The 15,944-nt window shown below is 42.1% G+C and overlaps 1 protein-coding gene across 2 annotated transcripts in view; it reads left to right on the top strand.

The window, feature by feature from the left end:
- The first annotated feature begins 7,053 nt into the window (after window positions 1–7,053).
- The window catches only part of KCNIP1 (potassium voltage-gated channel interacting protein 1), a 134,206-nt gene continuing 125,315 nt past the window's right edge, over window positions 7,054–15,944 (top strand). The window contains exon 1 of one of the 2 annotated variants that reach the window (XM_074883719.1): window positions 7,054–7,151. Coding sequence is in view for 1 of the 2 variants with exons in the window: in XM_074883718.1 (XP_074739819.1) it covers window positions 7,357–7,456 (100 nt within the window). In the remaining variant the exon portion in view is untranslated. Of the gene's footprint in view, window positions 7,152–7,323; window positions 7,457–15,944 lie in introns of those variants that run through there. The other variant, XM_074883718.1, reaches the window with a different exon arrangement.

Raw genomic sequence — 15,944 nt, 5'->3', positions numbered from 1 at the left:
TGTTTGAGTAAACTCCTTGTCTGCTGACCCTCTTCCCTAGGAAATTCCTGTTGTATATTAAAGATAGTTATGATAGCCACTTTTAGACTTCTTAAAAAGCAGAAAAAATTGGAGTATCCAAGAAAACCAAAGGAGTTGCATGTTTTCCTAATCCAGTTCTTTGAATGAAGAGAATTCTTACAGGTTTTTGCACACATTTATGTAATAACAACAGTGACACACGTGAGCCTTGTCTGTGGTCAGGACAGAGTTTTGTGCACGGAATACTCAACATGGTTTTTCTTGTCACAAACAGGTGACTGCCTGCTCAGATGCAGGGTTGTCCTGCTGGCAGATCCTGTCATTAAGCCTTGTTCTCTGTCATGGTGATTGCTTAGAGGAAAAATTCTTCAAACTAGAATTTCACCAAAATTCTGAAAACTTGCTTTATTTTTTCTCTGCTCTGCTATGCACCATGAGGGTATTTTTCTCATACCATTAGCACCCTTCATCTCCATTTTATATCAGAAAAAAGACAGTCGTCATATTCACTGTGTCGGGTATCTGGAACAATCTCCATTGCCATTCAGTTGAAGGAGCTGAGGCTTCTCTAAAGCTCTATCAGAATGATGTAGCCAGTTTGACTAAAGCTTCAGGAAGGAACTGAGAACCTGTAAGCAGTGCTTTTGCAAACAGCACCTAGCCCTGACAGCGCTGCAAGCCTGTGGTGGTTGTCTGTTTTAACCCCAAGTTCATGCTTCATCCGAAATTGCAGGTTTTTACACAAGGAGGCATTCATGTCACCTTTACACATTAGTTTGTTTTAATGTGAGAGGTTCAGCTGCTTTCCATGCCTGGTGTTATCTGTCCTCCTTCCTAAATCCATGAGAGCAGAATGGCTTCATATGGTTGGGAGCATACTGAAGAAAGATTTGGGACCCTCATATTGTGCCACTGGCTCAGTGACCTTAGTCAAGTTGCTTCATAACACCATGTATCTATCCCATTCTCCACCTGTAACCTGGGTCCATGATACATCCACACCCTTGGAAGTGGTTCATGAACTGCATTACCAAGCACGAGGTGATGTTGCCTTTCAGCTTTTTCTTCCACAGCAGCTCTTGGTGCTGGTTTGCTGCTGTTCTGCTCACAGGTGATTTTGCACTCTCTTGCTGAGGGTGCAGGCATCCAGCGAGCCTGCATACGGATCCATGGACTTTTGTTTCTAAGTCAGCTTTAAGCAGCCTCTTTAAAAAATGGACCATGCTGTAACTAGAAGTTTACTACGGATGTTAACTGTTAGTTTGGAATTAAATGTGTGCCTCATAATCACTTTGGAGATCACTGGGATCACTGAACAATAGTCAAAGCATCATTTGTTCAGTGACGCAAGCTGGAATTTCTCCTCAACATTTGCCTGAAAATTAAACCTCTACCTGAGATATCTTAGTTTCATATTTTATCATTTATTTATCTGAGAAAGTCTGACATTGCTTCTGAAATCAAAAAAACCAAACAACTACAGTGTGAGCTGCTAGCAGACCCTGGGGGCTGGGAAAACTGAAAAACACTTTGCAAGTGTTTTGCACTGCCTTTTCTGGAGTGGAATAGAAGCAGAAATGTGGCAGTTGGTTGTGTTAAAAAGTGTAATTCGGCATTCATACTGCTGATTGTTCCTGGATTAAATCACTGAACACTGTTGATAGTGTCTATATTAAGAACATGGTTAGTAATCTAAAAAAAAATAAGATGACACTGTTTATATTAAGGATATGACTAGGATGCTTTAAAAAAAAAAAAAAAAAGAGCGTGGCAAAGTTTATCTATGAAACACTGAAATGTGAAAATACTGCCTGGACACCTAACCAGTACTTACTGTACTGTTTCATTATACAGTGCATAAAGCAGGAAAATGACAGCTCTCTTTTTCGAAGACTTAATTTCCATTTGCATTAAATTCTCACTGCATCTTTTTGTATGACCGTATCAGAAAAGAGATTATATTATTGGATGTGAATTTTATTCACTGAATAAATTGGCCTGGAATTTAACATTATTAGCATTTGAGAAAATAGAGAGCATTAAAGGAAATATTGAAAGAGTTGGAACTGACACATTTGCCATAAGTTTAAAGGAGCTGTATTTAAAAAAGATGTGCATGCAAAGATACTGAGGCATAATGAAGCCTCCTACACACACCACGGAATGAAATATTTATACCATAATCATACTATTAATAAAATGATGGATCAGCCAGCATCTGCTGCAACAAAACTCAACTGAGAGCCTGGCTACTGTCTAGAGGAGTGAAGCAATGTAGGAACTGAGGAGCAGAAGCATATGGACTAGCTTGGGAATCCCTGTCCTGAATCAGCCATGTAGCTGTGTAATACACTGACGTTGCAGCTGCCACTGTCCCCTTCATCATTTCTTGTGTGAAGTGAAGGGTCGGGGAGCAGAGGGAAGGTCTGCAGCTGTGCTTGTGCTGCTGCCATCCCTGGGTGGATCCCCATGGGTGCGGGGGTGTTCTGCAGTGATCTGCCTTGTTTTCAGTTCTTGGTAGAGGAATTTCTGAGGCCATCGGGAACAGTTGGGCTTGATCAGAACAGTGCAATCTCAGGGGCTTTGCTGTCAGTTGCTACCCAAGTCAGAGTGCTGCTGTGATGCTGAATGGGTCATCTTCTCCTCTTTGGACTTGGCCCAGTTTCCAAGGTTTAAAGAAAAACAGAAAAAAAGAAGAGGTTTGTGTAGGGGAGGAATGACAGATGGCAATGAGGGGAACAGCATATCCTGGACTGTGAACTGGCACAGTGAGGTCAAATCTTAGATGTGCCTCTAAGGGTAACTGTACAGGAAAATTTAACTAACAAATAGATACTGTCTTAGTGCTCTCCTGATTGCTTTCCTGATTCCTGCTGTTTGATGCACATGTGAATTTGCTTAGAGATCCCTCCTTGTTAGCTGGGAATGGAAGGGTGATGTTTCTCACAAGTGTGGTGAGGACACTGGCATGAGCCATTTATCCGTGTGGTCCCCAGCCTTGCACCAACACGTTACCTGCCAGACCCGTCTGGATGCCCAGTTCTGCACCAGTTCAAACTTCATCCAACATCAGAGCGCTGTGTGTGAGCATCTCCCAGAGAAGCTGCCTAGACAAAAGCTGTCCGTAGTTTTGCTTTTTTTTTTACCTATGTCTTTCTCCTCTTTCTCTCTCCTTTTTGTTTAATCCTTCATGCACCTAAATTTTTATCTCGTGCTGTGAAAACTAACTGCAGAGCAGATGCTAATTAAGCAGTTACTCAGGGCTGCTAGCGTCCCTATGTAATGAATTCTCAGGAATGCTGGATTCTGCGTGGGTACTATGGTGATAAACAGAGTTTGATTTCCTGTTGTTCTGTGTCCCTCCTGGGCGCTGTGATGGCCTGGAGGTGGGGCTGGGTAACTTGCCCCCTGGCACTGCAGCACACTCCTGCTGGGCGCTCAGCCTTCCTCCTTGAACAGACAGGAGGAGTTAAGGGGGGCAGTGCCCACCGTTTCACTGCACGCAGGTAGGTGAATGGATAATCAGATACTGCAGTCAGCGGTAACTGGGTATTTTCCTCCCAGAACACTCCTGTGTTTCTCTGTTGGCAGGAGTGTTTTCCTTCGCAGTGAATTGCTGAGGCTCAAAAAAGAACAATTGAAAATTATATTGAGAGTTTGTTACAAATACGATATATTGCTATGAGGACGTAACTAGTAGGAAATGCACAGCCTGCAGCTTTGTTCTGTCAGCTCACCCAACCTAAATAAGTTTTGACTGGAGTTTATTTGAGTAGGTTCCTCTTCTCTCTCTTTCTGTCTCCCCAGAGACACTATTACTGGTGGCTTGGGCTGGCCAGAAAACAGCTGGGAAGTACTCTGACGTTTAAAAACTGCTTTGTTGCCAGAAAAAAGAGGATACCTTTCGAATAGCTTCCATGAAGAAGGGTGCAGAGCAACCAATAATTCAATAACAAAAGCATCACAAGAGGAAGATAGGGTCTGTGCAAGTCCCTTCTCTACTTTTTGGGGGTAGGAGAGGCCCTCCCCGGTTGGCACTCTGCAACTGAGCAGGGTCAGCCCTCTGCTCTGCTCAGGCTAAAGCAGAACTTGGACTTTGCCTCTTGAATTCAAGCAGGCAGGGAGGATGCCTCAGCATGTCAAAAAGCTGGGCTGCTCTGGAAATGCAGCTTTTGTGAAAAAGATCCATTTCTGGGTAACTTTTTTATTTTCTACAAAATAGATTTGACAAGAAAAAGAAATTATGTATTTGTTAATTGGTTATGTTGGTGGCTCAGCTGAGAGCAGCAGTAAACCAGAACAGTGGTACAAGTGCACTGGACTGTGAGAAATCCCCTTTCCAAACAGAAATGAAATTATTTTTGAATGCTTATTGCCATCACCCACCTCATGCCCTGTTTAATAGGAGCAGAGGTTTTAAACTTAACCAAAATTAAGCTTAAGTTACTTTCTTGTTTTTACCCCTGTCCCAGTCCATTTCCATCAGGTAGTGTTCCTTACTTTTGCTTTCTGTACTAAAACACTGTTTATTGTTGTAAATTCTAATACCTTATGTCTGGGCTGTTCCAAAGGTGATTTCATTTCCACGGTAATTGGATTTGATACTTCAGTAAATTCTTAACCTCCCCTCAGGAATGTTCAGGCTCAATGAGAAATTTGGTAAGGAGCTGTGAGATCCTCAAATGAAGTTTGATAATGAAGAGGAAAGTGTGAGATCTATTTTTGAATAGGGATACCTGAGAAAAGCTGTAGATGCTGATGATGTTAATTATATTGATTATGAATGAATACCTCCAAAATATTAATACATTGGAATAATAATGTGGGAAACAGCATCGTTCAGGCCTTTAGCAACACCCCTCAACACAGCAAAGCATTGTTGAAGTCAATAAGAAAACCATCTACCAGCTTTCAAAAGAGTCTGTGGGACACAGCGTGCAGTCGACACACTTGAGGGCAGGGATGTGCCATCCAGAGGGACCTGGACAGGCTGGAGAGGTGGACCTGTGTGAACCTCATGAAGTTCAACAAGGCCAAGGGCCAGGTCCTGCCCATGGGTCAGGGCAATCCCAAGCACAAACACAGGCTGGGCGAGGAGTGGATTGAGAGCAGCCTCAAGGAGAAGGACTTGGGGGTAGTAGTGGATGGAAAACTGACTATGAGCCAGCAACGTGCGCTCACAGCCCAGAAAACCAACCGTGTGCTGGGCTGCATCAAGAGCAGTGTGGCCAGCAGGGCAAGGGAGGGGATTCTGCCCCTCTACTCTGCTCTCATGAGACCCCCCCCTGCAGTGCTGTGTCCAGCTCTGGGGGCACCAACATCAGAAGGACACGGACCTGCTCGAGTGGGGCCAGAGGAGGCCACGAGGTGATCAGGGGCTGGAGCACCTCCCCTGTGAGGACAGGCTGAGAGAGTTGGGGGTGTTCAGCCTGGAGAAGAGAAGGCTCAGGGGAGACCTTAGAGCAGCCTGCCAGTACTTAAAGGGGCTACAGGAAAGGTGGGGAGGGACTCTTTATCAGGGGGTGTGGGGATAGGATGAGGGGTAACGGGTTTAAACTGAAAGAGGGGAGATTTAGATTAGATATAAGGAAGAAATTCTTTCCTGTGAGGGTGGTGAGGCCCTGGCACAGGTTTCCCAGAGAAGCTGTGGCTGCTCCCTCCCTGGAAGGGTTCAAGGCCAGGTTGGACGGGGCTTTGAGCAGCCTGATCTAGTGGAAGGTGTCCCTGCCCATGGCAGGGGGCTGGAACTAGATGATCTTTAAGGTCCCTTCCAATTCAAACCATTCTATGATATGACTGATTCTGCTACATACAGCAATACAGGGTCCATTTTGTAGTTCCAGGAGGACAAGCTAGCATGAATACAGAAGGCCTTGGTACTCAGGTCCTTGTAACATCGTTTAAGTACTTAATGCAACTGGACAAGAATATTCTGGGAGACATTAACATGAAACAACAGCTAAAGATAGAAGTACACAAATGGTTAAAAAACAATAACTGAAAACAGTGAATCAGATTTCAGGCTTTCATATGAGTATTATTATGTAATATTATAACAATTACAATATTAACATAAGTTTAGACTTTTATATATATATATATATACACACACGTGTATACATATGTTGCTTCAAAGTCACATTATCCCAAAATGAGTTAAAAGAACGATGAGTGTGGGAGGTGATGTTGTGCACAGAAGTGGCAGCCATTGCAGGCCTAATAAGTTACCAGAACAAATGGCCTGATTTTCGAAAATGTGGGGTTTTTTGTAATTATGTGCATGTCTGAAACTGGCTGCAAATAGGGAGAGCTGAGTGAGGGTAGGTAGGAAGGACAGACAAGTGCTTGCTAATGTCTGCTATTCAGGTGCTCAGGTGAGAATAAGGTCCTTCAGATAATCTGTTCCTAACTGTCAGGTCCAAGGACTTCAAAGCAATTTTCCATTTTTCTGAGTGCCTGGAAAGGTGCTTCCTGAGGCAGAGCAATAAGTTGCACACAATTCTGGCCATGGGCATACTGTGTCCTTGATGACATTTCTTGCCTTTCCTCATCTGGAAACAGCCATGGGAACAGCAGCTGACCTACACCAAGGGCAGTTGTTCCACCATCTGCACAGAGCCCCCGAGGCTGTGTAGCAGCAGGAGGGAAAGGCTTTTGTTTCTCATATATCCCTCAAACTTTAAAACTGATTTCCCTCTAACAAGTCTCTTCTTACCATATTTAATATTTTACTGGAGTCCTGTATTTAATGTAAAATGTGTGTGCAGCATGGGAAAACAGGATACTCGAGCATGTAGCTAACCTTCTGTAATTATATTGCACTCAATAGGGAAATACAGCAATAGGTCATTTTCTAAATGAAATTATTCTGCTTTGAGTTTTCTGAAGTTCACTTTAGTATCAAGCAAAGAATGTGTTTGGACTTTTTCCACTGTGTTATTAAACTATGGGATCTCTCTAAAACTGCAATTCAGTGTGAAAAAGAGGCATCAGATTTTACTAGATACCAGACAGATTTGGTGAATTTTGGCTGTGACAGAGAGGAAATGCTAAACAAAGTGGTTACTGTATATTCTGTTGCCTTAGAGACTGAAACATCTGTATCCATGCAGGCAAGTGATGCAGACATGGTAAGATTTGACTTCCTTACATTCCTGTGTTCATCTTGCTGTCAATGGAAATGTTTTATGGTGGGAATATGCTGGGCTTCTTTAGCATTGTATTTATGTGGTTGTGTGGCATGTCTTGGACTAGGAGGGCTTTTTAATTAAAGTCTAACTCTGTAGTCAGGACGCTCCCTAAGAAAAGATGCTTTTACATGAATAATTTTTCAAGATGAACTTGGAGGGACTTGAAATGATTGTTGTACTGGTGATAATTGTTGGATTTGTGAAGGCACTTGAGCACCTGGGTCTCCTAGAAGGCAATTATGAAGGTAGGATATTAAGAATTAGAAAATATTTTATTCTGAAAGCCATTTGCTGCAGAGCATTATACTTTAATCTGTACGTGCATGTGCAGTGTTTGAGTATCAGAGGAGCTGAACAGTAGCTGAAATAACTTCAGATGCTTTAGACAAATGAAATGTATTTAAATGTCAATATAGTATTGTAGCTCTCATTGCAGCTCTGAAAATAAATGTGACATAATCTTAAACCATTCTTTGTCTATGCTTAAGATTGTTTCAAGAACTTCAATACAGATTTGTATGCTTTAGGAAACTGCAGCTTGCATCCTGAAGCTCTGAATGAAAGGGTTTACATTTTAGTAAGTTTATCATTGTAACTTCTCAATTTGTTCTAATTGCTGGAAACGTCATGGCTTATTTTTAGCTATTGGCTATTATTAACAGAAAATCCCAAAACCTTACTAAGCTTATTTGGATGAATGTTTCTGTTGTAATTAGTTTAGCCCTCTTTCAGAATATTTATCTTTAACAAATCTGCCTGGTCTTGTTTTCTAGTCTCATGTATGTTTTAGGAAAACACTACCGATTGAAATGTAAATATGTTTTGTAGAAGGTAGTTTGAAGGAGCTGACTGCTAAAGATACTTTAATTTTTGTTACCTCTCTGTTTTTATAAACAATGTACTTCATGTAGAAACACGGAAATATTAAATAGAGGCAGAAGGGATGAATTTTAGACAGTGAGCTTTATAAATCAAAACATGTCTGTGCAGATAGCCTCACTGCTTAATAGGAAGAGTAGATTTACAGTGTTCCTAAATGTTCCTGAATATGATATATATTGAACAGCTGCTTTTTATAGAAACTTGAGGGTCGTTTTTCATGGTAAGCTAGAAGTACGCAGGTATTAAAATAACCTTCAGCTCCCCACAGATACTGAACAATTATTCCTTTCTGCTTCAGAGTCATGACAACCTGGAAAAGGTGAAGTTGCTGGCCTCGTATTAATTACATGACAACATTTAGTACAAGGTTCAAAGAACCTTGGAGACTAGCAGCAAGTACTTTACTGGAGGAAAAAAGTTATAAAACTTTCGGTTCATTGGTGGTTTGCTCTATTTTTAGTTCTCATGCATGTACCTGTTTCTCCGACTTTCCTGCTGCTTTGATTATTTGTTCTAACCTCTTATATGTCTGGATTAATTAAGAGGCGCCTGGTGATAATTGTTGCCCAACATTTTGAAGCTAGGGCAGTGATACGGATTGTTTAGCAACTGCTTTATGTACTAGCTCTAGCTTTGCAAGGTCTATTGAAATGATCAAATTGTGCAAGCAAGACAGAGTGCCAACAGAAAAATGCATTTATTCTGGCTTTTGTGAGCCTTCAGAAGTCTGTGTGCTCCTATCATAGAAAAGTGTTATATGGTACCCAATGTACAGTTAATTTCCTGTCTCCAGCTCTGGCAAAGTCTGTTATGAATTGGTCTGTCTGAGCACCTGTTTTTTTGGAATCCTTTTGTTGCCTGCCTGAATGCATTCAAAGGGCAGATGCTATTTAGCAACTTGGTTAAGAAAAAAAAAAAAGAGCATTGAAGAAGGAAGCTTTAGGAGAGAGCACTTCTTGGTTTTGAGTAGCTGCATCTTCCTGGTGCCCAGTCTCCTCACGTACTTGTGACCTGCACTCGTGTCATGGGAGGGGAATTGCACGTTTGGTACCCCTAACTCCTAAGGAGAGGGAAGGTTTTGGCTATTTGAATAATTCAGAGTGAATCATAATGATGTCTAGTTGTTTTCTGATTAAGTTTTAATTAAAATACTGAGCAGGAGATTGGGGTTACTTTGTGAATTATACTGAAAAAGAGATAAGGTAAACTTTAACATTTGAATTTCAGCTGAAGTTGACATATTCAGAGTTTGTAGTTTTAACACACACAATTATGGCTTCATTGCAGTTGCTTCTGCAATGTCCACCCTTGCATAAGAACATGCAGCACACACATACTTTAATGAAGCTCTTGTCCTTGGGAAATCTGCTGCTTGCTTTGCTTTAATGGTAAGATGGCTTTAATAAGATTGTTACTGAGTATTTTCCAGCAGAGACTATTGACTGTTTGTTGCAATAGGTTAGTTCTTAATGCTTGTGTGCTGGTTGTTATACAAAGAAATTATACTTAATATTCTAGTGAAAAAGTTTTAACTGCTGTTAACTTCTATTAATTTTAATAGCCCTGCTTGACCCTGTAGGACTTACAGAGTATGATGCCACATAGGAATCTACACTCAGTATAGTATAAGTCCCTCAAGTGTGGATTATCCTAGCAAAAAAACAAATTTCTGTGACCACACTTCATTATGCAAAGAGAAAACAGGTATTGGATACATACAGCAGTAGAAAGGTGCGTGCTAGATCTCAAGCACAGCATACGGAGTACTAGCAAACAGCAGCTGAAATAGCTGGAAGGTGCCTTTGGCCCAGATAACTCGTAGCTGCAGTTCCAACTTCCTGAAACAGCTGTGGACCTTGTTTATACCGAACAGCTTACAAAAGTACACTGCTAACATACTGTCTACATGTTGAAACCAGTGTAATTATTATTTAAACTCATCAGTACTATCTATATAAAGTGACTTTTACAAATATGAGACCTAAAATCTGTACATTTTTAAATGGAGGAAGAGGACCAGCATTACCATAGGCAGAAACAGGCTAAACTTCTTGAAACTCAGCACCCTTCCAGCCAGTAATGAGTATGTTCTTCTGAAGGTCACTGTCACTAAAAGTTGATGCTGGTGCTGGAGTCTGAGTTCTCAGCTCTGGCTGGCCTTTTGCTCTTACTCTAACATTGATGGGCATCTGGATGAGTGAGCCAGCTGAGAAGACTTTGTGCTAACAGAGAAAGTGTCTCTGTCTAAAGGTCATGTAGAGCACTCAAACATATAAATTGCTTTGCAAAAGCATTAGCCTAAACCACCTGTTATTAACCAAGCAAAGGGGAGGACTTCAGAGTTTTCCTATCAGCTTTTGTTTGTATCCAAAACTGTTTTGAAACAATACATAAAATTTCACAAAAAACCCCAAATACTCCCATGCCATTTCCCATCTGCTCCATTTCCACTAAAATATAGTGGAGAAGAGTTTTTGTTGCAGCTGCTCAGTACTAGATGTTCCTAGGGAAAACTATTGTCTTTCAGCTTCAGCCTGTGGTTTACAAGGTGCCAAAATTTGTTATGGGGTGAAGGGAAGGAGTGAAGTTCCCCCTGACAGACCAGGAGGCAGCTTCCAGCTTCCATGAGAGATGAGGTTTACTGTCTTAGTGGTGAGGAGCCAGTTTCTGCTCAAAGACTCCTGTACTCTTCATGTCTTCACGGGGAGTATCAAACTGAAATTTCTTTCTGGACTGCTAAAAGCCAAACTTGCACTTTCTTTTTGATTTAGCATAACGCCCATCTCTTCTGCTACTGGAAAGTACAGTGATCTGATGGTGTGGCTGATTTATATTATCTCTCAGGTACTGAATAAGTGATCAGGCTGATAAACCATTTCTGTCAAAGACCAAAGAAACTCGTTGTGGGCCAGTCCAGACCACATGTGAGTAATCTGCACCAAGACTCAGCACAGCGCAGGAATTGACAGGTCTAAAATATCACCCCGTATTCCCCCATAATTCGTCTTGTGCCTTGCACTTCTAGAATACTCTTGTCAGCCCTACCACCACTGCAGTAATTATTTGTAATAATTATTTAATAGATAAAGTCTTAGCCCTTTGCAGGGTGTCATCTTTGCTGACAGCCATCCCTGCAGGCTGATTCCTTGTCACTCCGTGTCAGGGAGCAGCCCGTGGGCTGGCAGCGCTCGCACCAGGAGGGCAGGGGCTCAAACCCCTGGGTCCCAGTTGCCTTTTATTGCACCTGAAGGGTGCAATAGTGAGTTAAGTGTACACAGTAACCATGTGAAAGGCAATGTGTCTAGTTTCCTGTGTAGTGCCAATTCATGTTACAGAAACAGTATTCTTGTCAATGCTGCATAGGGGCGACTGTCCAGCGGCTGCAGTGCACACTGTACAGCTGCGATGCGTTGGAAAAGGGAAGAGATGCTAAGGGTCTCTGGAGAAGGGCAGGCTGATGAGATGATTCTCTTGAAAACTAAAGTTCAAATCTCCGTGTGGACCTTGTAGTCTTAGTGGTTTGAACACCTGTATATTACCCCCCATCTTTCTGGAAACTGGTAGCATGTAGTGTTGAACTTCTAACTGTCTGTTCCTCAAATCTCTCAGCACCTTTTCATTTTCCTCCTTTATTGTCTTTAAGAAGGTGCCTTTTTAAATCTAGGCCCTGGCTCATTTCCTGTAGATGGCTTTGCCCTGGCCTGGCTGTTTGGCAGTGCTTGGGTGTTGGACAAGGCTGTTTCCACCAAGCCAGCTGCAGTGCTCTTGTGGCAGTGGTGCGAATGACGCTGCTGTGCTACGCGTGGCTCTCCGTGTGGCTAACTGGGTGGAGTGTGTCAACGTGAGCAGGGACATCTCACACTGCACTAGCACTTTTACACAACAAAAGGCAAGAGCACTGTGAGAAATACATGGTCACAGAATAGACTGAAAGGCCTGATTTTGTATTTTTGGGTGCCCAAGCTGAGGTTTCTCCCTTTGCTAATCCCCTTTCCGGCCCATCTGTGACTGTTCTTCCTCTTCAAAAAAAAATTCATCATGCCAGTGCCTCTGAATGAGCTCCGAGACCTGTCCTTGAGTGTACAGGACTTGGCTGTGGGTAGATGGAACCAAAACAGCATCTTCCAGAATAACAAACAAGACAACTCCGTGTATGTAACTGCCTTTGCAAACTGAGATACATACTGTACTTGCAAAAGGTGACAGAGCTGGCCAGCTGTCGCACATTTGCTGGCTGAAAGGAAATCTTTGTCAGAGCTGTAATATTTTCTTTGTGTTACCCTAGCAGTTACGGCATGGTTGTTTGCTGTCTCTCTTCTCATACATGTTGGTGCTTGGTACACACTTGGTGTACACCGACTCCTTTGCCCACAGCACTCTGCACAATATGCCTTCAGGAGAGCCTCCAGCTCTTGGGCAGCACCTCTGCTTTGGGCTGCACCAAGTTATTGCAGTGACTAAAAAGGGCAATTTCGGTGGTGTTATTTGGTGTCATTAATGAACATATTTTGGGAGTGTATGCTTTAGCTGTGGACTCAGTATGACCTGTTTGTAGCAAGTACTCAGTTTTCTGTTCCAGCTTTGGGATTTTTACCTGTTGCATGTTCTTGGCTTTCTGAGTGGCCGATGAAATCTTAAGAAAGCATTATACCTGCAGAGAAGCTCTGGCCTGCAAATCATTTTTGCACACCCATGTAAGCTAACAGGACTGTGCCATTGTTTGTGAGCATGGAATAACAAAAGGGCAGGGACCCCCTGACAGAAATAAGCTTGTTCGCTACTGTCTGCCATGGTTTTCTACGTCCTAACCATGACAGGAGTGTGTCACTTCTCCAAGATGATGCTCAGACAGATGGTGTGTCTTTTTCTCTCCATACTCAATTTATTCATATGTAAAATGGAGTTAAAAGTAATGACCAGATTCAGTTTCCTTCAAGCTTAACCTTGACCATAAAATACTTGGAACTTTTAAATGGAAAGGTACTAAATCAGTAGACATTAAACTCTAAGAATCTGCTTACAGTGTGTGCTATTATGTACTGCTGTGCACATAATAAACTCTCTTCGCTCTGCGACCACTGACAGACTCATCATTCTGATCGTCTAATTCACGCCTTAGAAGTTGGGTGAGAGATCGTCACAGGAGACTTGGTGGGTGAATGCAGACTCAGGATCCTAACTTTTTTCCACTAATCTTACATTGGTCTTGGTTTGTAATATCAGCTGGATATTTTACGTCTCTGCTTATCACCTACACTTGAAAAATCTTTCCACTGAAAGTGCTTGATGCTTTCCAGGTAAATATACAGCTGCACCGTTCTCAGTATACTTCTCAGGCATAGACACTTACTTCAGATGTAGAAAGTAACAAAATAAGATTCTGTCTCAGTATATAATTCCTAATAAGCTGTCAAGATGATAAAGGCAGCAAAGCGGGTGAAGGCAGAAGAATGTACCTCTTCCCTCAGGTGGGGAGGAGCATGCCCTGCAGACAGAGCAGGATGGGCAAGAATTAAGTCTTTCCCTGATTCCTACTACTACCTAACATAAGAGAACTTCTAAAAACATTATAAAAATTCTAGGTGCATTTTTTAGTGTTGTCTTGTATCACAGTGGCTGAGTGGAATTGATTTCCCTCACTGGCACGCTGCTGAAATTCCTGATCCTCTGCTATATCAAGCAAAAAGGTTATTTTTATTCTGGCAGGCAGTCTGTGTTCATATCAGCTGCTATTTCAGTTTACCAAACATCCTAGATAGAAGACATCAGCAAGGACGGTGAGGGATCTGATAATTATGATAGGAGTCGGATTGACTTTTTGGGATAGATAAGGTCTGTTTCTTACAGATGCGCCTGACATCATCTTGCCAGGCAGCTCAGAGTGCAAAGGGAGGAAAGATGTAAGTGGGGCTAACCTGCTTCACGGGTCAGAGGAGACCAAAGGGTCAGTGGTAGCTGAACGCCAGGTGTGGTAATGAGACAAACCCAAATGGATCTTGGCAGCACAAATGGCAAGCAGGCATTTTAACCAGTACTGAGTGTTCTTTCCTTCTTTCCTCCCAAAAGGCAACGCTAAAACACTGTACTTTATCTTGGAAATCTGTTTGTACTGTGATCGTGCTTCTTACTTGTGCTGTCATAAATTGCAGTGTGAGGCTGAGACCCACAGCAGGCACAGGGTGCAGCTGGAGGGAGGTGTTCTGGGGAAGGTCCAAGAGCACCAGGCATCAGCACTGTCATTTCTTCCTTCGGATCCTTTAGTTGGAAGGGGTTTGTTTAGTGCCTTACAAGAGTCACCCCTACTGAGGGAATTTGTAAATAGCTGAGTCTCTCAGAAATAAAGTATCCAGCTGCAGAGTACGTCAATTAAAGACGCAGGTTCTCAGTGGATCAGCAGCCTGCCCACCTTAGCCTGAGCAGTTGTCAGCACCAGGCTGTGACATGGACCCTGAAGGCCCTCTGGCACAGCATCCTTTTTGTTCTGTTCATCCAGGCTCATTTTAAACAGAATTCCAAAGCCCCTTCCTTCATTTTTCACACCTCCCTATTCCAGGCTGAGGGTTTCAGTCCAGTGGGGAAGTACAGAACAGCCCATATGCTGGTGGTGCTCTGGGTGATCATGTTTCCTCTTGTTCCTTAGCTAGAGAAGTGGGAGCAGAAGTTAGCTCATCCAGCATATTGTGCAAAAGCAGGGAAATAAATAGTTACTCAAAATTGTAGTAAGAATAATGCAGGATCCTCATGCTGTTCTTCATGCAGTTTTTCTCCTGAAACTGGAAATGCTATATTATGGCCCTGCTTGTTGTGAGGATTTTTGCACAGCTTCCAAACATAGTATGCACACAGCTTTTTCTTCACTTTGATTTTAGGATTGCTGCCCTCATTTCAAGTGTTACTTGATCAATATTTTTGTCAGGAAAATGATCTGTGCGCATATGTGAAAGGAGGCTGCGTACAAAGTCCAGTTGTTCAGTTGGGTTTTCTAAGCATTGCTATTTGCTCAAAGGCAGAGGCAGCTTTTGCACAATGTACAATTAACTTATTGGCCTTTAAAATAATATTTTAAAGTGTCTCTGTAGCCTTTAAAATCCCACTTAATACAAGTATGACCACTCTATATTCTTATCCCATGAGATAATGAAACAGTTTGAATAATTTATTTCAGCTTAGCTTGAAGTAGGTTTAGTTGCAGGTGAATGGCAGTGGCTGTTGTGCGTGTATAGCTGTGATACCCAGTGGAGCCTATGTTTGTTTTTTAATGGAAGCTGAACAGTTTTTTTTCACCTTTGTCATTAGGTGGGGATGAGGAGTCACCTTGCTGTGGGCCAGTGAAATGCCCTGTTTTATGAGGGTTTAAATATGCTTGTGCAACCACAAATTCACTTGTATCATGATTTGCATTAGAACTCTTGTAAAGGAAAGAAGTATTTCATGAATCTTTTGCACTTACTTTCTTTGGTGTTTTCATTGAGAGAAGACTTTTGAGATGTTGAGACATTCACATTAATAATTACACTATTTTCTATATTCACTAAAATTCAGAGTGTGAAAGATTTATGTAAGTTTCAACATGACAAAAATTGTAAAAGATTTCCCCAGCCATGCTGAAGCACTGCTTCATTGTGGTTGAGAAGTCAGAAGCACGTACAACCTCTCTGGCTCCTACATTAGTGTCTTGTGGCTGTGAGCAATTGGTACACTGTTCCTTCAAGTGCATACCAGGCAGCTTCTTTGCCTAAACACCCAACAATGGAGTTAAAAATAATAGTAGTAATAAAAAAGCCTCACAAATAGCACAACACTTCATGTTCCAGTTATAGAAACCACTTCTGCCCCAGAGACCAAGAAGGT

Source organism: Strix uralensis, chromosome 14 (genome assembly GCF_047716275.1).
Source record: "Strix uralensis isolate ZFMK-TIS-50842 chromosome 14, bStrUra1, whole genome shotgun sequence".
NCBI classification, from domain to species: domain Eukaryota; kingdom Metazoa; phylum Chordata; class Aves; order Strigiformes; family Strigidae; genus Strix; species Strix uralensis.
This window is presented reverse-complemented; position numbering and strand designations above follow the sequence as displayed.